Source organism: Lontra canadensis, unplaced genomic scaffold, assembly GCF_010015895.1.
Source record: "Lontra canadensis isolate GAN:19392208 unplaced genomic scaffold, GSC_riverotter_1.0 scaffold56, whole genome shotgun sequence".
Classification (NCBI taxonomy): Eukaryota; Metazoa; Chordata; class Mammalia; order Carnivora; family Mustelidae; genus Lontra; species Lontra canadensis.
In genome coordinates, this window is record NW_022631050.1 from 7,473,718 (window position 1) to 7,496,974 (window position 23,257).

Here is a 23,257-nt window from a genome sequence, read left to right on the forward strand (position 1 = left end):
AACACATCTTAAATGACAGACCAGTCAAGCACTTTTTGTTAGATCCGCATTACTGGCTCTTCTCTGCATAGCCTATCTTGTTCCAAAAACCATTAAGGTAGCTTTGGAAAGTAATACAGTGTAGCAAAACTAAAGGTAAAGTAAAATGAGTGAAAAGTACACCAGACATTGAGAAATGAGCCAGGAGCAAGGTCAGCACACGAATGCATCTCGTGCCGTCCCGTGTACCTGCCTCAGGTGGGCCGCAGACTCAGTTGCAAGCTTACCAAGAGCAAAATAAAAAAAAAAAAAAGAAACCTCATTTACAGGGTCACAGTGTTCCTAAAGCCAAAGAAGCAGTGGCTCAGGAGACGTCCCATCCTGAGCCGGAGCCTGGAGAAGGAGTTGTCCACAGTGGATGTAATTCACCACGATTTGCAGCGCCTCTGACGTGGGCTCCCCCAGAAGACCCTGACCTCCACCTCCGCCGTGGCCAAGGCCAGGCTGCATCCGCTGAATCCGTGAGCCTCAGGGCGCTCAGCTCTACAGGGACGACGCGTCCAAGGTGTGCTCTGACCTGCGTCTGGCTCTGGGATCAGGGCATCTTCAAAGAGGGCTGTGACTGACACTCTGTGGCACGAGGACGAACACGAGGCCCAGGTCTCCAAGCCCCGCGCTCCTTGGGAGGACTTGCTCTCGTGTGGGCAGACGACCTGCTAGCTCCAGCGGCACAAGGGTAGCAGCTACAGCCGAAAAGTGAAGATCACATGTCCTCAGGGGACTGGAGCCCGCCAGCAGGCCCCACACAGGCTGGCCCCTGAGACCACTGGCGGGAACACCTGCTTCTACTTCTCGATCCACAGTTGGTATTAAGTCTGGTCCTTATCTCAAAGAGGAAACAAGTGAGACGGGAGCATGGCCATGGTGGGTCCGGCTCTTACCCACCCAAATCGGGAAGGGCTGCCAGGCCAATTCACATTTCCTGCTGACCAAAACTGGTCTGCCGTCGCTGTCCGCCTCCCAGGGACTCCCGGCTGCCTATCTCTGATTTGGAAGCAAACAGCCCATCTCTCCACTGATTCCACCACCCAGACCTGAAGTCTCAGAGCTACTCGTGGGCTCCTGCAGTTCTGCAATGACATTCTGCTGGCAAACTCCTGTGACGGCACTGGGAAGGAGGATGTCGTCTTATGACTGAAGCAAAGGGGACCCAGAGGTGAGGTGCCTGTCCAGATCCCAGGGTAAGCAGGGCCCGACACAAGGCTCAGGAGGTCCGTGTGGCATTCTGCAGGGGAGGCGAGCGACAGGAGCCCAGCGTCAAAGCCTCTCTAGGTTGCCCACCCCCTGCCGGCACATAGCTCCCACAAGGAGTGCACAGTTCTCTCCCTGCCTCCCTGCAGCCATGGAGGACTGGTAGAGCAGGAAGGGGCAGTGGTTTGTTCTTCGGTGCAATATGCTCTGTTTTGCTTTAAAGAAAATGCATTCAGAGTCCTGCTGAACAAAAACCAGACTGATTTTTTAAAAGTAGAAAATCTCTCCCACAAAGAATTGGCTTGCCTGGTTATCTCTCTATCTCTGCTATGGGGAGAGGCTGGGGCCAAGGAGGAGTGGGGCGCTGGGGAAGCAGCCTGCTGGTGCAGCAGCAGGGATGACTGCAGAGCCCATTGTGCCCCCTGGTTCTGCCCTGCGGTCTCCGCCCATCACAGAGGTCATGAGCAATGTGACACACAGTCATTCAGCCTTCCCAGGATGGGGAAGGGTGCTGGGCATACCGTGGGGCAACGCCCGAGAGTGCTACTCTCTCTACTTTCCCTGAGGCCTGCAGGGCATGATTCTGGTGGAGCACCCGGGCTGCTGCGGTAGAAAAAACACTGGGCCAGAACAGGGTCACCCGGTCAAACGTCGGATCTCACATTTTTCGCCTTTGCGGCCTTCAACAGTCGGTGCAAGGCCCTGGACCCGGTTCCTTATGGGCATCAGTAAGTGGAGTTACTGCCGCAGCCGGCCCCAGCAGGTGCTCAGTATCATCGAGGTCAGCACTGCCGATGGGCTCCAGCTGGTCCTGCCACTGGTGTGACTCCACCCGGCCCCGGAGCCTCCCGAAGTCCCACTCTTCTTGAGGGACGGGGGGGATGTGACATCAACCCTCAAGCCCCCCGTGGTTGAAATTGTCTTGTTCTGGCTCCACGGTCTCAGGCCCCAGGACTGGATACCAGGAAGGGTCCCAGGGACTGCCAGCCCCGTGGGCTTTCCTGCTGTACCTGTCCCACCACAGCTGTCCGTCTCGGGCTGGGGTCCCCCAGCAACAAGCCTGCTGGGAGCACCTTGCCCGCCACTGGGTGCAGCGCTTCGGGCCGCCGTGCCTCAGGGCTCCCACCGGGTCTCTGTGCTTTGCAGATAACAGAGGGGAAATGCTTTACCTACGTGAAACTCTCTGATGGTCTCACGGCAGTCCTTGACTCAGAACGTTTTGGTTTTGCCTTTTCTGCAGCACACTCGCTGTGGGAGAAATTTCAGCTCTTCTTGAGGAGAAAGTGCAAGCATTCTTTCTCTCCAAGTCATGAGACTTCTCGTTTGGAATTCCGGGTTGTCCCATGGTAGCAAATTACTTTACGTAACAACGGAAACTCTGTTTTCAAAAGTGTTTCATGAGGCTTGGGACGTGCTCAGCATTCTGCCTGTGAGTCAGAGCCGATAGCCAGGCTTGGAGCAGGACCAGGGTCGAAGAATCCTTCCCTTTCAGCTCCTGGGGCGCTTCTTCACAGGGTGCTCGAGGGGGCAGGATATGGGCATGGCACTGCCACCGCCAGGCCGGCACTCACGACCCTTCCCAGAAATCAAGGGGCCTTCCGTCCTGAGCTGCTGCGTTCGGTCCCAGGGCTGCCCACCTGGCTGTGTCCCCAGCTCTGGTTATCTACAGCATTCGTGCTTTCCAAAGTGTGTTTCACGCAAACTTTTCTTGAGGGTCAAGGATTTGTGAAGCAGAGGCTAATTAAAGTGTCAAAGCTCTGATAAGGGCAAAGTGTGAGTGACGCTCTACTGGCAGCTGCCCCTTGGCTCGAGAAAGCCCTCAGCCTGTCTTTGCTTTGTGTTCTTGAGAAAAGGGCTGTGTTAGCCCAAAGAGGACCGGGTTGGCTTAGGTGGTGCTAATATTTTTCTAATTCAGTTATCAGTTGAATAAGAAGGGAATGGATGGGAGAGGTAAAGAGGAGAGCCAATGGGATTAAGCCTGGAGGCAAAGTTGCCAGACCCCGTGGGCCCCTGTCCCTGGCATCAGCGCTGGCCAGGAGCCTCAGAAGGAACAAGGAACACGGGGTGGGGGCTGGTGATGGAAGAGGGTGGCCGTCAAGAGCAGCTTTACCTTGATGGAGGCCCCAGCGAACCTGGCCAGCTGTTTAATGTGCGCCCCCTTCTTCCCGATGATGGCACCTACAGCCTGGGTTGGGATGAAGAGATTCACGGTCTCCTGCTCTGGATACTGGAAGGGCAACACAAGACGAGACGTCATTCCCACTGGGATGGCTCCTTCAGGCACTCAGCAGCTACCGAGCATCTACCACAAGCCATCTGCTGTGAAGGACCCGATGCCCAAGGAATTGGACAAAATGGCACCCAGGGCTCTCTGCGGTCTAGGGCTCTGCGGGTGTGAGGCCTAAGGAATGAACCTAACTAACCACAGTGCACCTGAGTGACAGTCAAAATGGAAAGTCCTCTAGAGCAGCTCGGACGCTGCTGACAGAAAGCAGTCTGCTCACAGGTTTGTCACATACAAATGGGATGTGCACAACTCCTGTGTCTTTATCCAAGAAATTAAGACCGTGACTAAATATAGCTGGCCTGAGCACGGGGTCCTGAGGCCCTCTGTTAGAAGGAATGGGAAACCACTCAGCACCTGGGAGCCAGAGCGGTATTTACATGAGCATGGCATCGTGTTCAAAAGAAGATAAGTAAACCCACCCTGCCCAGGCTGCATGGTGACAGCCCAGAGAGCCATGGGCCAGACCACCAGGAGTCCTTGCTCTAAGGGTCCTTGCCAAACACATGACTCCGTGTCAGAGTTTGTTCAAAGACGTTTGGAAACTCTGTTCTTGAGCTCAACACCGCCTCCTGACCTGCCCTCCTGATCATTCACACGTATAGTCTCCTGCCACCCACGGCTACGGAGCCTCTGCGGGACTGCTGAAAAGGACAGCACCAGCACTTTGAGGAACCTTGAGGGCCCAGATGCTGGGGTAGTTTGGTGTGCTCCTACCCCGTGATATGTCACTCCTAGGGTGACTGGGAAGCACGGGGCCCAGCACTCATACTGAGAGCATTTGCTGATCAGTTGGTCAAGGACTCTGCAGTGCCCGCCACAGGACAGGGAAGAATGTCAGATGGGGCTGACCCGAGGGGACACTTACAGAGTGGTGATGCGGGAACGGGCCAAACTGGTGAGGGGGGTACAAGCTGGAGAAGTATCCGGAGTGGGTCTGCAGCATGAAAGAAACAGTTGGTCAGTCAGCACGTGCCCACCGGGACATGCCCCACTCTCAGAGAGGCGAGATTCCCACACACGGCACAGGATCCTTGCACCATCACCTGGCCCCGCTGTCACGTCTGCATCTGTCCCCTGGCTCAGATCTCTGCTGCACTCTTCCCACTGGAGCACTGAATGCCGGGCTGAATTTATCACGGCTCAGCTGTGCCACGCATTAGGCCCCTAGGAACTTACCGCCGTGGAGGAGAGGGCACACGCACATTCCTTTAACCTGCTCTCCCTCAGACAGGCAGGCCCCACGGCTGCTAGTTTTTGGGAAACCACAAACTGGGGGCTACAAGGCACAGAGACTGCGGCTCAGTATCTGGAGTTATGCATTCCCATCAAATGTGCTCCCGGGAAGCTGGGTCCGTGAGCTCCCTCAGAGAATTTCAGAAGGAATGACGAGATTGAGAATGGAGAAAATGAGAAAGGGGTTGGGAGAGGAGGGAAAGAAAATGAGTGAATAAACAGTACTGAGAGTGTGTGTGTGGGGTGGGGTACAGGAAGGTAGATATGGACAGAAAACAACAGAGCTATTAGGAAAGTAGGATTTAAAAAGAAGCTGCTACTTACTGACTACCTACTGTGTACTAGGCATTATGCTGGATACTTTATTCACAGACTCTTAATCCTCACAATAGCCGCAAAAGACAGGAAGAGGTCTGATTTCATATATTCGTATGGGCAGGATGCTGACAGAATTAGCACGGTCCAGTTAGCGGTGCCTTACATAAATAAGGCCACATAAACACAGGCATGCCTGTTACAGGAAGGGAGGTTACCACAAAGCCAATGCCTGTGGGCCTGCCTTGCAGGATGACCTCCTAGGTTTCTGACACTAGTCAGACATGAAAGAGACTTCGAGTCCAGGGCCTAGCTTTCATCTGAGGGCCCCTGAACAAATCTCATGGCGTTCTTGGTCTCCCAGATCTCCAGTTGCACTCTTAGCTCCAAATCACCACTTTGCCTTACCACTCACTAGGGACAAAATGAAACAGTCCCCCCTTTCTGAGCCTGGAGAGTGGACTTCTGGCCTCGGGGAGGGGGTTGGAGAGCAGGTGTGGACACCAGGGAAGCTTCCCCCAGGGGGTGCCCTAGGGAAGGTTTGCCATGCTGTATAGGGAGGACAAACTCTCAGGCTTTGGAAAGAGGCTGCAGTGACATCTTACACCCACAAGAGGGTGCTCTGAGACCAGCTTCTCCTGGCACTCTCCACATCGGACAGGAAGTCCGGTGAAGAAGGCTTTCTGTGTCCTGCCTCTTCCTCGAAGAGCAGCCTGCTCCAGACCCTTTGCACAGGTGCCTGTCCTGAGGGGAGAATTCCTGTGGCTTTCTGCTCAAAGCGCTGCCTTGGGGAAAGGATGCTTCCCTTCCTCCTGCAGGAGGCCTCAGAGCAGCAACGATTCCTTTCAACTGATACTTGCTTTTCCCCAAAATTCACGAGACTGAAAGTAGACCACCGACAGTGTGGCTCCTATTCTGGGTTCAAATATTCCCAACATAAACACTGTATCCAATGTAGATCTACCCCTTGGGTTAGGGGAGAGAATTAGCTGTAAAAGGGTAAGAAGGATGAATTCCCCACTCTCCTTGTATTCATGAGTTATTATAGCAGGAAAACTGTTGGGGTGGGGGGACCCTAGACTCAGCAGCCAGGAGCTCGTTTCTAGCGGAGCTCCTGGCTTTGCGCACAGAAGTCGGTTTTTGGAGTCTGAATAGTCCCGAGACCGGAGTCTGAAGCACTAACTCTACATAAGCTGGAATAATTTATCCAACCATTCTGAGCCTCATCCACAAAGAGACTAAAAAAGCATCACCTAGATCTTCTAGAAATTACATCTTCCAATATTGTTGCAAGGGTTCCTTCGATCACTCATTCACTCATGAGAAAGATATCTGAGCACCCAACCGCCTACAAAGCAGTGTTCTAGGTGCTGGGGACACAGCCGTTAAGACATAGTGGCCACTGCCACCACTGACATTCTATGGGGGAGGCAGACAAGTGTGCAAGAAGGGAACAAACAGGACAGCATGCGGAAGGGAAGCAGCAGAGACAAGGGGTGCGAGGGCAGCCTTGGGAGGCTCCAGGGAGACCCCTGCAGGAGGGGATCTCTGAGCTGGGACCCATGGAGACCACAGCACCAGATGCAAGGCCCTGGGGAGGGAGCTAAGTAGGGCTCTTAGAGGTGCTGAGCTAGGAAAGGGGTTGGACTTTTGAAAAACAGAAAAGTATTGGATGGGATGGTAAAAAGTAAGAGAGTACGGCTGCAAACAACAGAGAGGTGGGCCATTGGAGATCAGGCAGGGTCTTGCAGGCCTTGGTGCCAAGGTGCATTAGACCCTAGGTACAATGGATGCCCCCGAAGGATGCTACCTAGCATTCAGAGGTCACAGGAATGAACAGTCTGTCACTGGCTACTATATGGGCTGAATGAGGGGTGTTACGTGAGCATGGTTTATAATGAAATGCATGGCTCAGAGCTCACTCTGTTTCCCATCCCCCCAAGCTTAAATGGAGTCTACAATCTCAAATGTAAGGAGGTTTTTAAAACATGCTTTGTCACAATGATCAGAAAAATGATCTGCTGATGACTTGAATACATGTTTTCTCTCCTGGGAAAGCAGACTGTAGCCATCAGGTAAACCAAGAGCCCAGGGAGGCGGCAGCAGGTACGGAACCCCACCCCCAACTCAGCAGCTGGCCTCACTGTCTCAGTTTAAGAATTCCCACTTATTTTACAAAGGAGAAGCTACTTTACTTTTGAGTATTTGAGAAGCATCATGACACTGGGGAGGGGGCGAGGGATGTCATAGGAAAGGTGACCTGTGCCAAGCGTGCCCCAACTCCCTGCCAACAGAGGCAGCAAGGGGAGGGTGGGGTCATTATTCCCCACTGGTTCATGTTACACTCTCCGTTTGAGGGAAACGGGCTGCTTGACTGTGCTGGGGTGTGAGCAGAGGAGTACATATCAAATGCATTTGTAAAAACTAAGAGGGAATTACAAATAGTTGGACCGGCTCTTCCTGGAAGAACTGTGGCACCCTTCGTTCCAAGCTGCCGTGTATGACCAGTATCATGATGCCAGATTTAAGTAACACAATGAAACATGAAGAAATTGGGGGGCAGGAAGAGGGAGGGGTAGGAAATGGGTAGTGGACAGGGTGGCGGTCAGGCACATGGATCATGTTCAAATACTGAAACAGCTTTAGTGAAGACAGAATGATGTCACATTGCAAAGACAGTAGATGCTCTCCCAAGGACCAGGGATGTGGCCGCGGGCCTGGCGGGGCGGGGGGGTGGAGGGGGAGCGGTGGACTTGGGCAGAGCTCTCCAAGTTTCTGAAGGTTCACCATTTTATCCCAGCTTCCGAAGGGCTTCCCTGCAATGGCTGCTTACCCACCTCTGTGTTCTCATGGGACAACCTCAGGAACTGATGGAAACTAGAAATTGTTAAGCTAGCCAGAGGCAGAGCCAAGATCTGAGCACAGATCTGTGTCTGACGCTGCAGCCCAAGGTCTCAACCACTATACCCAAGGCTGCCCCCACCTAGAACACTGCGAATTCATGGGTTCAGGGGGGTCCATGACACATGTTATGGAAAAACTCCCCTAAGAATTCTAGTATGCACTCTGTTGAGTTTATTTAAATATATGAATAGACAATTAAAATTCATTAGACAATATACAGAGAATCGGCGACATGAAAGAGGGGAGCAAAGCTGAGCAAGGCAAACAAACGACCCCAGTGAATTAATTCATGAAAGAGAAAGAGTTTTTTTTTAAAAAAGTGTCTGATTTCTTTTTTTTCTTTTTCTTTCTTTCTTTCTTTTTTTTTTTTAAAGATTTTACTTATTTGACAGGGCGCACGTACATAGGAGCACAGGCAGGGGGAGCAGGAGAGGGAGAAGCAGGCTCCCTGTTCAGTGTGGGCTTGATCCCAGGATGCTGGGATCATGACCTGAGCAGAGGGCAGACTGTGGCACCCTGGGGCCCTTTGATTTGACTTCTTAATTAGATTCAAGATGACAGTTCTTTCACATGTAAGTAACTGCTATGAGAAAAAAACAAGGAGGGGCCTACATTGATCTTGGAACGTAAACACTCAACAAGGGCTGTATGTAACAGCAGAAAAGACCCTCCTGCAAAGCCCATCAGTGCCCCCTGGAAGATTAACCCACGCAAAACAAAAAGAAAGAACCAGACAGGAGGATAAAGATGTATGAGCCATAAAGTGGGAGTTCCAGAAGGAGAAAATGAAGTGGAGGGAGGGAGAGTAATACTACCATTAAGTACAGAAGCAAAAGATTTTCCTGAACCAAAGAAAAACCTGAATCTTGAGATCAAAAGGCTAAGATTCAGATTTCTGAATTCTAAGGGGGAAGGCAGAAATACTAAAAAAAAAAAAAAAAGGCAAAAACCCTAGAAGGAGAAAAAGCTATCTACAAAATAAGGAGAATCAGGCTGGTTAGCACACGAATCTGAAAAACAAAATACTGAAAGTACTGTTTTTAGAGTTCTAAAGGTACTAGGACTCTAGAATCTCTAGACAGCCTGTTGAACTTTCATTCATGTATGAGGGGGGGAAAGGGCATTTTCAGATCTATAAAGTTTAGAAGTTATGCTACTTATGCACTATTCCTGAAAAAGGTTGTTTAAACAAGTATTCCTGACAAACTAACAAAAAGCCCCAAGTAACTAAAAAAATGAGAGCATATGGAGCACAAGAAACCATCTGCAGTGAGCGAAGCAATCCGTTATACAGTTAACTCTGAACCGCAAATGATGAGGCTGTGTATTCACTAAGAAAGAAAGCTTAATAATTTGTAATAAAATTCCAGATTATTTCTAGAGTGAACTGACCAAAACACATTAAACAAACTTTGTTACAATAAAGAATTTGACAAAACCATCATCACAGTGGGAGAAAAGCAAACTTCTCCCATCACGTATTAAATCATACGGATAAAAATAATTATATAGAGGACATGAGCCGCCAATGAGAAGCTTGTTTTCATAGCTATAAACACAACTCTGAGCCCATCAGAGAAGGTACATCTTTGCAATTGCTCATGAATTCAAAAACTGATCATGAGGGAGTAAGGTAAGGGCAACAAAAATCAGAAATGTTCTGTTGACACTGTCTGAATACAAAGTACAGGAAACAAATGCAAGATAACAAAAAAGAAACCATTAACTACTTACAAGTTTAAAATAGATAAAGCCCTAGCAAATTTGATTAAGAAAACAGAGAGGGGCCCCGGCTGGCTCAGACCCTAGAACACAAGGCTCTGGATATTGAAGTCATGAGTTCAAGCCCCATGTTGGGATCAGTGTTCACTTAAAAAAAAAACTTAAAAAAGAAAAGAAAAAAATAGAGAAAACACAAATATACGATGCTAGGAATTACAAGAGAGTAATACACAAGTTTGGGGATTTAAAAGGCCAACAGTCCACTCTGTACAGGTTATGCCAACACATATGAAAACCAGATGAAATGAATACTTTTACGGGAAGATAAAAATCAACACAACTAAGTCAAAAACTTATAAGAAACCAAAAGGTTTATAAATGAAACGGAGAAACAAAAGGTGATAGGCCCAGATGTTTCACAGATAGGTCTTATCAAGTCTTCAAGAAGTAGAAAACTCCTATATATTCTTCAATTTTCCCAAGCACATTAAAAGTTGGTCATCTTTCCAATTCATTCTTGGAGGAAAAAAAAAATAATCATGCTGTTAAAGAGAGTATAAAACTACAGTAATTACAGTGTAGTCAGAGAGATGAATGGAAGAGAGTCAGGAAGATGACTAGGTGGGAATTTAGTGTATGACAAAGCTAGAATTTCAAACTGAGTGATAAAACGGTCCATCACTCAAGAAATGTTTTTGGGAAATGTGGCTATTCATTTGGAAAGAAAATAAAGTTAGATCCTTTTGTCAAAGTATAAATCAAGATAAATTTCCTAAGGATTACAGATACAGATACAAATAACAAACCTCAAAAACCAATAAGAAAACATGGGAGAGTATTTTTATAGTCTTGGATGGGAGATTTTTTTTTTAGCATGTCATCAAAGGCCAGAATCCACATAAACATCACTTATTTAACTACCTTACTTCTTAAAATTTCTACATGAATTCTGGTGAAAGGAAATCTGTGAGAATTTAAACTGCATACAGCCTTTGATACAATAAATACATTCTTAGAGAATTTACTTTCAGATATACTCACACATTTGTGCAAAGACATAATGAAGACTATTCATTTTGACACTATGTGTAGTAGAGAAAATGTGGGAACAGTACAAATGTCTAAAAATAGTGTGCTTGTTAGAAAAATTATAGTAAATTCATACAGTGGAATATTATGTGACTGTTAAAGAGAATTAAGTCTAACTATGAAAAAATGCCCATAATAAGTAAAAACAAACAAAAAACCTTGTAATTCTGTATGACATGATTACATTTATAGTTTTGAATAATATGATTTTATCTATGCTGAGAAAACATTTCTAAAAAGTGTAAACTTAAAGGTGCTATACCTCTGGGGAGTGGTTGTTTGCTAAACTTTGGGTAAGATAAGGCAGGCCAAGGGAGATGTTTACATTTTACTTCATACAACAATTTGTTCAAAATATATCTATTTTAAATTATTATGGCACAAGACACCATGAGTAAGGCAAAGAAAAGTGACAAGCTGGTAGAAAATATGGACAACATGATGAACAGATAATATCCTTAATATGTAATCAGCTGTTATAAATTATTAACAAAAAGATGGAAAGTAAAGGTGATGACAATAGCAACTACATTTGCATAGAAATTATTACATGCAGGTTTTAACTTATTTAATAACCCTAACAACAACCCCTATGTTTACGATTACTACCCCCATCTTATAGGCCAGGGACATCAAGATGCAAAGAGGTTAAGTCACCTGCCCGAGGTTAAAAATAGCAAGTGGTAGTGCAGAGATGCAAATGCAGGCAGTCCAGCTCCAGAACCTGTACTGTGTGTCAAAAGACTGATGGGCAAAGGATACAGAAAGACAGAGGGGGAAAATGGCCAATAAAAACTGTTGAGTCTCATAATAACAAAAGAAATGTGTATTTTATTTTATTTATTTATTTTTAAAGATTTTATTTATTTATTTGACAGAGAGAGAGATCACAAGTAGACAGAGTGGCAGGCAGAGAGAGAAGAGGAAGCAGGCTCCCTGCCCAGCAGAAAGCCTGATGCAGGGCTCAGTCCCAGGACCCTGAGATCATGATCTGAGCTGAAGGCAGAGGCTTAACCCATTGAGCCATCCAGGTGCCCCAGAAATGTGTATTTCAAAGTATCAGATTGTAAGGAATCAATACATGAGTAATAAAAGTATGGGAGGAAAAATCCCTCTGTCACACACTGGTGGGAAGGAAAAGTAGTATATCCTCCATGTATCAAAATCTATGTATTAGGCATCAACATTTATATATAACTATATATTATGTATAAAATGTATCCATTCTTAGGCTCAGAAATTCTATTTCAAGGAATTTATCCCAAAGAAATAAATGGAGAAAAGAGCCAAGATGTATATATAAGGATTTCTATAGCAGCATGAATAATCTGAGTATATATAAATATATGTAGTATATATTTAATTATATATACATATACCCATACACATGCATACACTGGTTATTTCTATATTGAGAAAAAAACATGCACTTTCCATATTTCTGTACTAGTTGCTTCTTAAATACTATGCATGTATTACTTTTATTAACCAGAAAATAAGAAAAATTAAGCTTTCAAACACACACACATTTCCAGAATTTCAGAGGTCAGAGACCAACCTTGGCATGTGTAAGCCAGCTATGAGGAGATACAGAGACTTCCTGACCTTTGGATGCCAAGAGCAAAAGTACTAGTTCTGTGATACATAAAAGCCAAGATGGACCCTAGAGTTTCCTGGAAATCTGAAAGCCTACGTGACAGGAGAATAATGTAAGTATTTAAAGCATGCCCAACACTCCCACCTTACCCTGTCCTTCTCAGACTCCACAAGTGTGGCTTTGGGGGCCTGTCCTAGGTCCTGAGCAGGTAGGTAGCGATGGCCAACTCCAGGCCCTGGCCTGCACTTTCACAGCTGCCCCAGGGAGCCATATTGTCACAGAGAGTCGGGGTGACTACGTGCTCTGGATTAGAACCCAGTCTTAATCAATGGGATCGAGATCAGAAGTATATGGCTTTTAGCTTTATAAAGATGAGTGAAATCTGGGATGCCTGGGTGGCTCAGTTGGTTAAGTGTCTGCCTTTGGCTCAGGGGTCCTGGGATCGAGTCCTGCAGAAGGCTCCACTGTGCTCTCTCTCTCTAACAAATAAATAAATTTTAAAAATCTTTAAAAAAAAAGTAAAAACTATTTGATGAAGAACAGGAACTATGTATTTTAGTAAAATGGTTATCTTCCTATTGTAGCAAAGATCTTAGCTGAAAGGAAGCTTTCCAACAAACTTATTTTCAAGTTGAGAAAATATTCTGCTCTCACATGAGAGTTTCTCCCCTTGTTTCAGTACAGGGGTCTGTGAACTGTTTCTGTAAGGGGTCAAATACTTATTTTAGACTTTGCAGGTCACAGGTTTCCTACTGCATCTCTTCAATTCTGCCATCACAGCAAAAAAGCAAACTGACAATACATAACCAAAGGTCATGGCTGTGCTCCAATAAATATATATTTTTTTTAAGATTTACTGATGGGCACCTCTGTCGGTTAAGTGTCTGCCTTCAGCACAGGCCATGATCTTGGGGTCCTGGAATGGAGCTCCATGTCTGGGGTCTCTGCTCAATGGAGAAGTCTGCTTGTTGCTCTCGCTCTGCCCCTCCCCAATGCTTGTGTGCACTCTCTCTCTCCCTCTGAATAAAAAAATCTTAAAAAATACATACGCATTATTTTTTAGGGACAGCAGGAGAGAGAGTTTGTGAGCAGGGGGAGGAACAGAGGTAGAGAATCTTCAAGCAGACTTCCTGCTGAGCAAGAGCCCAATGCAGGGCTTGATCTCATGACCCTGAGATCATGACGTGAGCCAAACCAAGAGTTGGAGGCCCAAACTAGGGAGCCATCCAGGCGCCCCTCAATAAAATTTATTTACAAAAATAAGTGGTAGGCAAGTCTGGCCCCTGAGCCAAATCTTAAAATAAGGGCTTCCTGACCCCCTGATCTCAGATTACCAATATTAGAAGTGGCCTATTTTACTATACTTTCCCCCCACTATTTATGTTTATCTCAACTTCGGTTCTGAGGTTATCTTCTGTAAGCAGTAGATGCAGACTTTCCCCTAAGAAATGAGATGTGTTCCAACACCACTGAAATGGACCAAGTTTGGTCATTCTCAAATCTCACAGCAAAGATGTGGGGATGTACAGCTCTCAAAGCTGGTCTAGCTCCTTGGAGTAGCCACATGACTGTGACAGCCACCACAATCCCTCCTGGCACACCCCAGCTCCCTCTTACCTGGCCCCCACCCCCACACACATGGCCCAATATTGGGCCCCATCCTTTAGTTTACGAGAAATGGATATAACTCCAAAGAAATGGTATGGAGGTTTAGAAATGACTCAGAAGATCGGTATATAAACAAGACTGCAGAATGTGTATATTCTTGTGACCAAAACCGTAGGTGCCAGTCATGTCTGTATTTTGCTGGCAGAAGAGCTTAATGGCTTCACCCTGTCTCTCTACAGATAACTCAAAGAGCTGCTAGGAATTCTCACTTTGCAGTGCCTACACCAGAGACCAGCTCAAGGAATGTTAGCTAAGGTAGTGTTCATCAACCTAATTCTTCCCATTAAAAAGTATAAAGGTTGGAGGAAAGAAAGTTTGCTTAAAAAATAAGCAATACATATAGAAAAGAATTAGGAGTGAAAAAAGATAAGCTGTCAAGTATCCTGAACCCAAATTTGACAATGTATTGATCTATAATGCTTGTAGATGGAAATGGAAGTAACAGAAAACTCTTAACATTCACATTTTCCTTTTTATTCATTATGACTCAAGCAGTAAATACTTATTGAGAACTTACTAAATGCCAGGCATTGTGCTAAGTGTTCAGAAACAAACACTGTGTATTATTTTCTTTGAAAAACTCCCCATTAATAAAATATGATGCATTTGAGTTGTAGAAACAGGTAAGAAATATATATATTCGAGTTACCCAGGTACCCTATTGATAAATGAACAACAGCCATGAAGATTCTTATTTGAGCTAACAAATCCTTTTTTATAATAAAGAGGCTTCTAGTTAGTGAATTTGCTAGCACTACAGTTTCTTCCCTAGATATGTTATCTACTATGTTCAAGAGCACGCATTTAGAGGATGGTTTAATAATATTTCTCTGCCCGTTAGGAAGAAGTCCTAAGAAATGTTGGATTTATCCTCCAATCACTTGTGATTATGGCCTCCAAATTAAAGCTTTAGCTGTGATTCAACACAGCAGAGTAATGCTGCTGCCTGGGGGTGCCCAGAGCATGAGCAAACCTCTGGATGCTGAGCTACTTACAGCGAAAGGGTGGTAAGGGGGAGCGGGGGGAGCTCCTCGGGGCCCTGCTGGTGGAGGCAGCACGGATAGTCCTGTTGAAAAGATGCCAAGTGCGCTGAGGTTCAACCCCGGGATCAGATTGGCTTGTTGCTGGGAACAGAAATGGAGAAAAAGATGAGGGGAGGAGAGCAGAGAGGCCCAGCTTGCCTGGGTCAACCTCCATCTCTTGGCTGGTTGGCACCAGTGCCTCCTGGTGAGGTCTGCCCTGGCCTCATGGACCACCCTGCTACTGGGGTGGGCTCTCCAAACCTCAAGATCGCCATGGCATTCCTTCAAAGCTTCTCCGAGAATGTCTACACATCGTCACACAGCCAGCCAGGCTCCTCGGGGGACTCAGGCCCCCACACCCTCTTTCCTGCTCACCCCTCAGCCGCCCCCTGCCCAGACTACTCCTCTCAAACCCTGGGCCCCTGTAGACATTAGCCATTGTGTAAGTAATGTGCTTCTCTTCCCCGTCACAGGGGCTAAGTGCTGCCCTTCATGAGGGTTCCACCTGAGCTCAGATGTCCCCTCAGACAGGAAACCCTTCTATGCGCCCCCACCAACATTCCTGTTTCCTTCAAATAGGATTTGAAGGATCAGTCACACGGATTTGCACAGCCTGAGTGGCTGCCTCTCCCTCTTAAACGTAATTTCCTTGTGGATGGAGACCGTATCACTCAGTGCTGTGTGCTCAGTGCCTGGTACATAGTAAGTACTCAATAAATACTTGTGGAATTAATATGTTTAAAATATATTGGGTTAATAGATTTTCCAACCTATCCAGAGAAATATCAGACCTTTCAATAGGATACCGCATATGTAAACTACATTCTCCAGGTTCAGGATGGTTCACAACTTCAAATTTTTCACCGTTTGGTTGCCAGTGTTGTCATCCTCTCATCTTGCTCATTTCCCATTAATACACAGGGATGCCCACCTAGGCTGCGGTGAGTTTGAACTGCATAGCCCTTCTGAATTAGAGGGATGTCATCACCTGGCCTGGGTCCTCACTGCTCCCACCTTTGTCTCCCTGAACACTAAGCAGCTAGCATTTTCAGTTTTCTTATCTGTGAATGGGGTCACCTATTATCTTGCCTTCTGTTAGGATGTCTGGAGTAGGAAAGCTGAGATCTTTAACCTTGACCTCATCTGATACCTAAGATCCAGTAGTTTTGTTATCCATCTATCAACACATGACCTTGGTGCAGACATGGGTGAGTCTAAGTGGTATGCTTAAGTGGAGGTATGGGGAGAACAAAGACCCTTCTGTAGCTTTTCTTGGTGTTCACAGAAGAGATGTTTATCGTATGATGTCAAGAGCCCAAAAGAAGAAAATGAGATCATCTGAGGCTATTTCCACGGACAAATACAAAAAGGAGGTGACAGTGCAATCTTGTCCTCGTCATGTTTCACAGTTATCATGCGATGTGGGCTGCTACTAAGGGTGGGAGGTTGGGGTAAGGTGGGAGCAGTGCTCTGACCTGAGAAGGAGGGTTCTTAGAAAGAGCTATACTGACAGCACTGGGTTTGGCCTACAAAGCTCTTGGTCAATATTTACTCCTCTGTGAAATATTATCAGGTCTGGGATTTGCTTCAAAGTCATTCAAGAAGGGTGGGAAAGCAGATGGAGGTCCAGATGAAACAAAACAGGCTGAGCTGATAACTGTTCAAGTAGGATTATAGGTATATGAGGATTTATTGCAGTATCCTTCCCTCTTTTATGTTAGAAAATCATTATCATAAAAAAAATGAAAAAAATTACTCCTCTGAGTGGAGCTTGGGCTTTGTTGATAGACAAATATTTTGAAGATGTCTGAATGTCAGACTGATGTCTCCTCATTATAAAGTGAGAGTTAGTTAGCAATAACAGGAAGGACATGCCCAAACCCAGATGTGTACTGGAAGCATCAGTGAGAGCCAAGGTGGTGGATGACATTTACTAGGTGATCCGGATGGGTAGATCAGTAAGCAAGGGATGAACATCAGTGTTTAATTTTAAAATATGTATTTTTAAATTTAAAAAGTAACAGGACAATAATACAGAAAGTTTGTGATGTAGAAAAAAAAAAAATCCCCCTTTCCTAGAGCATCAGCTGTTTTTATTTTTGTAAGCAGCCTTCCAGTCATTTTGCTCCATAATATTTTACATAACTGTGACCCGAGTTAAATATGCTTCTATGCTCTTTTCTTTTTTTTTTTTTATAATTTTATTTTTTATAAACATATATATATATATATATATTTTTCCCCCAGGGGTACAGGTCTGCGAATCTCCATGTTTACAAACTTCTCATATGTGCTCTTTTCTTAATTAACATTATATCATAAGCAATTCTTCACTTTATAATCTTCAGAGTTATGCTTTTAATAGTTTCACACTATTTTTTTCCAGTGTATTTATCACAGTCCACTAGTTGGTTTCCTGCTTGCTTCAATGCTCTTGCCCCAAGAAGGCAGGAATAACTCTGCATATCTATTCTAAGGCACTTACTCACTAGCTGAATGACAACTATCCTTCGAGAGGCTTGTGTCCTGCCTGAAAACACATGTGAAAGTCAGTAGAGAAGAAAGCATTTGGCACTTACATTAACAGCCAGCATATCATTTTCAAAGGCCTCACGGAGCTTCTTCATAATCTCTACCTCTGCATTGGCACAGGCCTCGACTGTGCCCTTCACAGTGATGGTTCTTTCAGGGTTGTATATGCTCAAATCCTGCAAGCTGGCCACCGGGAAAAGAGAGAGATTTCCTTTTTCAAAAGGAAAAATAAAATCCCAGAAGGATCACAAACAAGTCTTGGTGGAGGATTCCCTCACCACACACTGTGGTATCAAATACTTGCCATCTTATCTCAAATCTTAGAAGTGACTTAGCTCATATCCACAGTAGAAAGTGTATGACTGGTAATGATTTATGCATTTGTTTTGATGGTGTTGGAGAGAATTAGATTAATTATGATTATACTACCATTGTAAGGAAAGGCAGATGGAGGACTTGGGCATATCAAGATGCTCAAGTTCTCCATTTGGGCACAATTAAACTGAATGGGTGGCTTACGATGAGATTGTTATCTTGGTCCCCGTCTCATGTTCAATTTTCTTCAAATTTCTGCCTTCTTTTCCAATCAGTCTTCCAACTAAGCCATTGTGGGCCAAAATTTTCAGAGGAATCTCTTCAGCTCTAAAAGAGACAAACAACAATTCAACACTCAAGGTGGACATACTGGTTGCCTCCTAAGAACTATTAAACCACTTTTCTCCCCTTTACAAACAAAAATCTTTGTTCAGGTCCCAAGTGGCAACAGGATTTAGGTGAGGCTGGTTCCCTCACCAAGCCCAGTGCATGAATTCTGATTAACATAAGCCAAACCATGGTAATTATATTCCCTTTTTAAGATGGACTGGAAGTGGGTCCATGAGGCAAGTCTGGACAATGAGGTATTAGGAGAAGTCTGTTGCATGACTTTAGGAAGGTTTTTCTTGCTCTTAAAAAAAGACAAGAGAGAGTATCATCTGGATGGCAGACTAGGATGCTACAGGCCCTCCTGACCCCACAGAGACAAGTTAACAATAGAAAGGACTGGAATACCTCTGTGAGAACTCCAGAGTTCAACTGAGAAGCTATAGCACCCTGACCATTGTAAAGCCAAGAAAGACTCCAGTAAAAGGGGTGGGAAAATTTGCAGTGTTCGGTGTGGCTACACAGGCTCCTTCCCTTATGCAGCATTTCAAGGAGCAAATGGGAAGAAATCTCCCATACCAGAAATCCTCCCATGGGATGTAAACAAAATATGGGACCACACATCCAACACTCTGGCTCATGTGGGAGCTGCCCAAGGAACTGGTTTCTGTCTTGCCTCACTTGGAGCAGTGAGGAGACTGGCACCAGAGTTTTGGAAGCCACTGAAAAAAGAGGTGAGCAGTATGTTAGCGCTGCAGTTCCACAATCAGAAGCCAGGGGTGAGAAAGAGATCAGAAAAGGTTTGAGAGGCCCTAACACCTCCAGTAGGGCTGAGAAGTGAAGGAAGGTCTTCCCCTGAATGAAGGCAGTGCACAAAGACAAACAGATCATTGTTTTTTTTCAAATGCCCTAAGCCAAGCAAAACATTAAAAGACATACAATGAAACAAGGAAATATGGCCTAATCAAAGGATCAAAATATAACTCCAGAAACCAATCCTAAAGAAATGCAGATCTATCAGCTACCTGACAAAGAATTTATAGTAATTGTCCTAAAGACACTCAATGAACTAAAAGAGAACAGAGAGAGACAACTAAACAAAATTAGGAAGACTATGCATGAACAAAATGGAAACATCAACAAAGAGAAAAACTATAAAAAATAAATAATGTAACTAAAAAATATAATAACCAACACCCCCCTGCCCCAAATCATTAAAGAGGTTCAACAGCAGATCTGACAGGCAGAAGTAAGAATGAGCAAACTTGAAAACTGGTCATTTGAAATCATCAAGTCAAAGCAGAAAAAAAAAAAGAATGAAAACAGTCCCCACAAAGCACAAAGAAACGTTAAGGTACTTAGGGGCCAGGATCAAATGGGCTAATATACTCATGCAAATCCCAAAAGGAAGAAAGAGAAAGGGCAGAGAGCTCATTTGAAGAAATAAAGGCAGAAAACTTTCCAAGTATCAGGAAAGAAATGGACATGTAGATTCAAGAAGCTCAAAGAACTCCAACTGGGAATAAAACCAAAGAGAATCAGACTAAGACACATTAAAAGCCAATTTTCCAAAGTCAAAGACAAAGAGAGAATCTTGAAAGCAGCAAGAGAAAAGTGATTATTCACATGGGAAGGAGTTTCCAGATTTCTGAGCGAAACTTTGCAGGCCAAAAGGGAGTGGAATGATATGTTCAAAATACTGAAAGAAAAACACATCAACCAAGAATATTATAATGGCAAAACTGCGCTGTGAAAATGAAGGTGAAATTAAGATTTCCCTAGATAAACAAAAGCTAGGGGAGTTCATTATTATTACAGTTGCTCTACAAGAAATGCTAAAAGGAGGGGCGCCTGGGTGGCTCAGTGGGTTAAGCCGCTGCCTTCGGCTCAGGTCATGATCTCGGAGTCCTGGAATCGAGCCCCGCATCGGGCTCTCTGCTCAAGCAGGGAGCCTGCTTCCTCCTCTCTCTCTGCCTGCCTCTCTGCCTGCTTGTGATCTCTCTATCAAATAAATAAATAAAATCTTTAAAAAAAAAAAAAAAAAGAAATGCTAAAAGGAGTCCTTTAATGGAAATGAAAGGACAATGAGCAGCAACACATAGCCATATGAATATATAAGGTTCTCTAGTAAAAGTAAATACACAAATATAATAATCTGTACTATAATAATTTTGGTGTACAGAATATAAATGACAAAAACATTTTTAAAATGATAAATCTGTTAATGGGTATAAATATTTAAGGAGTAATTTGTGACATCAGTAACAAAGTGGGGGTTGTGTTGTAAAAGAGCAGTTTTTGAATACGATTGAAGTTAAGTTTGCTATCAGTTTAAAATAGAATGCTATAACTTTAGGATGTTTTATGTAATTGCAGTGGTAACCAGAAAGGAAATACTATAGAATATATGTAAAAGGAAATGAAAAGGGACTCAAAGATACCACTATAAAAAACACCAAAAAGCAAAAAACAAAGTAAAAACCACAAAAGAATGCAGAAAGAGAGAAAAGGAGGAACAAGAAAGCTATAAGAAATAGAGAAAAAAACAAAATGGCAAGAGGAAATCCATCCCCATTAGTAATTACTTTAAATGTAAAAGAATTAATTTTCCCAATCTGAAAGACGGGATTGGCTGAATGGATTAAAAAAAAAAAAAGATGAAAGATCTCAAATTGAAAACTTTGAACTCTTAAGGAATTAGAAAAAGAATAAACTAAACCCAAAGCTAGTATAAGGAAGGAAATGATAAAGATTAGAGCAAAGATAAGCAAAAGAGAAAACAGAAAAACAAAAGAAAAAACCAACTATGAATTGGTTTTTGAAAAGAGCAACAAAATTGATAAACATTATCTAGAATAATTAAGGAAGAACACTCGAATATCTAAAACCAGAAGTGAAAGAGGGGACATTGCAACTGATGTCACAGAAATAAAAATGATTACAAAAGAATATGAGGAACAGTTGTACATCAACAAACAGATAACCTAGAAGAAATGGATAAATTCCAAGAAAAACACAACCTACTAAGACTAAACCTTGAATAGAAAATCTGAACAGACCAATGATGAGTAAGGAGACTGAATCAGTAATTAAAAACCTCCCAACAAAGAAAAGCCCAGGATCAGCTGGCATCCCTGGAGAATTCTAGCAAACACTTATTTTTTCTACCAAACATTTAAAGAAGAATTAACACCAATCCTTTTCTGCAATGTCCAAAAAATTGCAGAAGAGGGAACATTTTCAAACTCATTCTATGAGGCCATCTTTAATACCAAAGCTAAACAAAGACACTTTGAGAAAAGAAAACTACAGACCAGCATCCCTGGTAAACATTGATACAAAAGTCCTCAACAAAACAAGAAAAATGAATTCAAAGGCATTATGCATTAAAAGGATGATACATTATGACCAAGCAGGATGTACTTCTGGAATGTAAGTGTGGTTCAACATAAAAAAAAAATGTAATATACATTAATGTAGATCAATACATGTAGGTCAAAAACCTTATGATCATCTCGATTGATTAAAAAAAGCATATGACAAAAATTTAACACCCTTTCATGATAAAAACACTCAACAAGCTAGGAATAGAAGGAAACTACGTTAACAAAATAAAGGCCATTTGTGAAAAGCACACATTGAACATCATATTCAATGATGAAAGACTGAAAGCTTTTCCTCTAAGATCAAAAACAAAGGCATCAAAATTGAAAAGGAAGAAGCAAATTATCATCTGTTTGCAGATAACATGATCTTAAATGAAGAAAACTCTAAAGATTCCACAAAAAAACTGTTAGAATACACTCATTCAGCAAAGTTGCAGGATATAAAATCAACACACAAAAATCAATTGTGTTGGGACGCCTGGGTGGCTCAGTTGGTTAAGCAGCTGCCTTCGGCTCAGGTCATGATCCCAGCGTCCTGGGATAGAGTCCCGCGTCGGGCTCCTTGCTCATTGGGGAGCCTGTTTCTCCCTCTGCCTCTGCCTGCCATTCTGTCTGCCTGTGCTCGCTCTCTCTCCCTCTGTCTCTCTGACAAATAAATAAATAAAAAATCTTTAAAAAAAAAAATCAATTGTGTTTGTTTTTCTTTTCTTTTCTTTTTTAAAAGATTTTATTCAGGAACATCTGGGTGGCTCAGTGGGTAAAGCCTCTGCGTTAGGCTCAGGTCATGGTCTCAGTGTCCTGGCATGGAGACCCGCATTGGGCCCTCCACTCAGCAGGGAGCCTGCTTCCCCCACCCCCCACCGCCGCCTGCCTCTCTGTCTACTTGTGATCTCCCTCTCTCTGTGTCAAATAAATAAATAAAATCTTTAAAAAAAATAAAGATTTTATTTATTTGATAGAGCAAGAGAGAGTGAAAGAGCACACAAGCAGGGAGGAGAGGTAGAGGGAGAAGCAGACTCCTTGCCAAGCAAGGAGCCTGACAAGGGGCTGGATTCCAGGATCCTGGAATCATGACTTGAGCCAAAGGCAGACACTTAACTGAGTTACCCAGGCAGCCCATCAATTCTGTTTCTACACACTAACAACGAATAACCAGAGAAGAAAATTAAGAAAAGTTTCATTTAACTATAGTATCCTAAAGAATAAAACACTTAGGAATAAACCTAACAAAGGAGATAAAAGGCTTATATGCTGAAAACCATATAAAACTGGTGAAAGAAATTAAAGAAGACAAAAATAAATGGAAAGACAAACCCATGTTCATGAACTGGAAGACTTATTATTGTTTAGCTGTCCATACTACTCAAAGTGATCTACAGATTCAATGCAAACGCTATTAAATCCCAATGGCATTTTTTGCAGAAATAAAAGAATTCACTTGGAATCCCACGGGACCCTGAACAGTCAAAAACAATTCTGAAAAAGAAGAACAAAGCTAGAGAACTCAAACCTCCTGACTTCAAAACATGTTACAGGGCTACAGTAATTAAGACACTACGGTAGTGGTGGGGCATCTGGGTGGCTCAGTTAGTTGGGTGTCTGCCTTTGGCTCATGTCATGATCCCAGGGT

At 44.0% G+C, this 23,257-nt stretch overlaps 1 protein-coding gene across 4 annotated transcripts in view; it reads right to left on the reverse strand.

Annotated features, from left to right (window-relative positions):
* The window catches only part of IGF2BP2 (insulin like growth factor 2 mRNA binding protein 2), a 160,704-nt gene that overhangs the window by 7,011 nt on the left and 130,436 nt on the right, over window positions 1-23,257 (reverse strand). For 2 of the 4 annotated variants that reach the window (XM_032875576.1, XM_032875575.1), the window contains exons 8-12: window positions 18,119-18,241; window positions 17,647-17,782; window positions 15,041-15,169; window positions 4,383-4,451; window positions 3,341-3,457 (exon numbers count right to left, since the gene is read on the reverse strand). In XM_032875576.1, coding sequence (XP_032731467.1) covers window positions 3,341-3,457; window positions 4,383-4,451; window positions 15,041-15,169; window positions 17,647-17,782; window positions 18,119-18,241 — 574 coding nt within the window. The remainder of the gene's footprint in view (window positions 1-3,340; window positions 3,458-4,382; window positions 4,452-15,040; window positions 15,170-17,646; window positions 17,783-18,118; window positions 18,242-23,257) is intronic. The other 2 variants (XM_032875579.1, XM_032875578.1) reach the window with 1 other exon arrangement.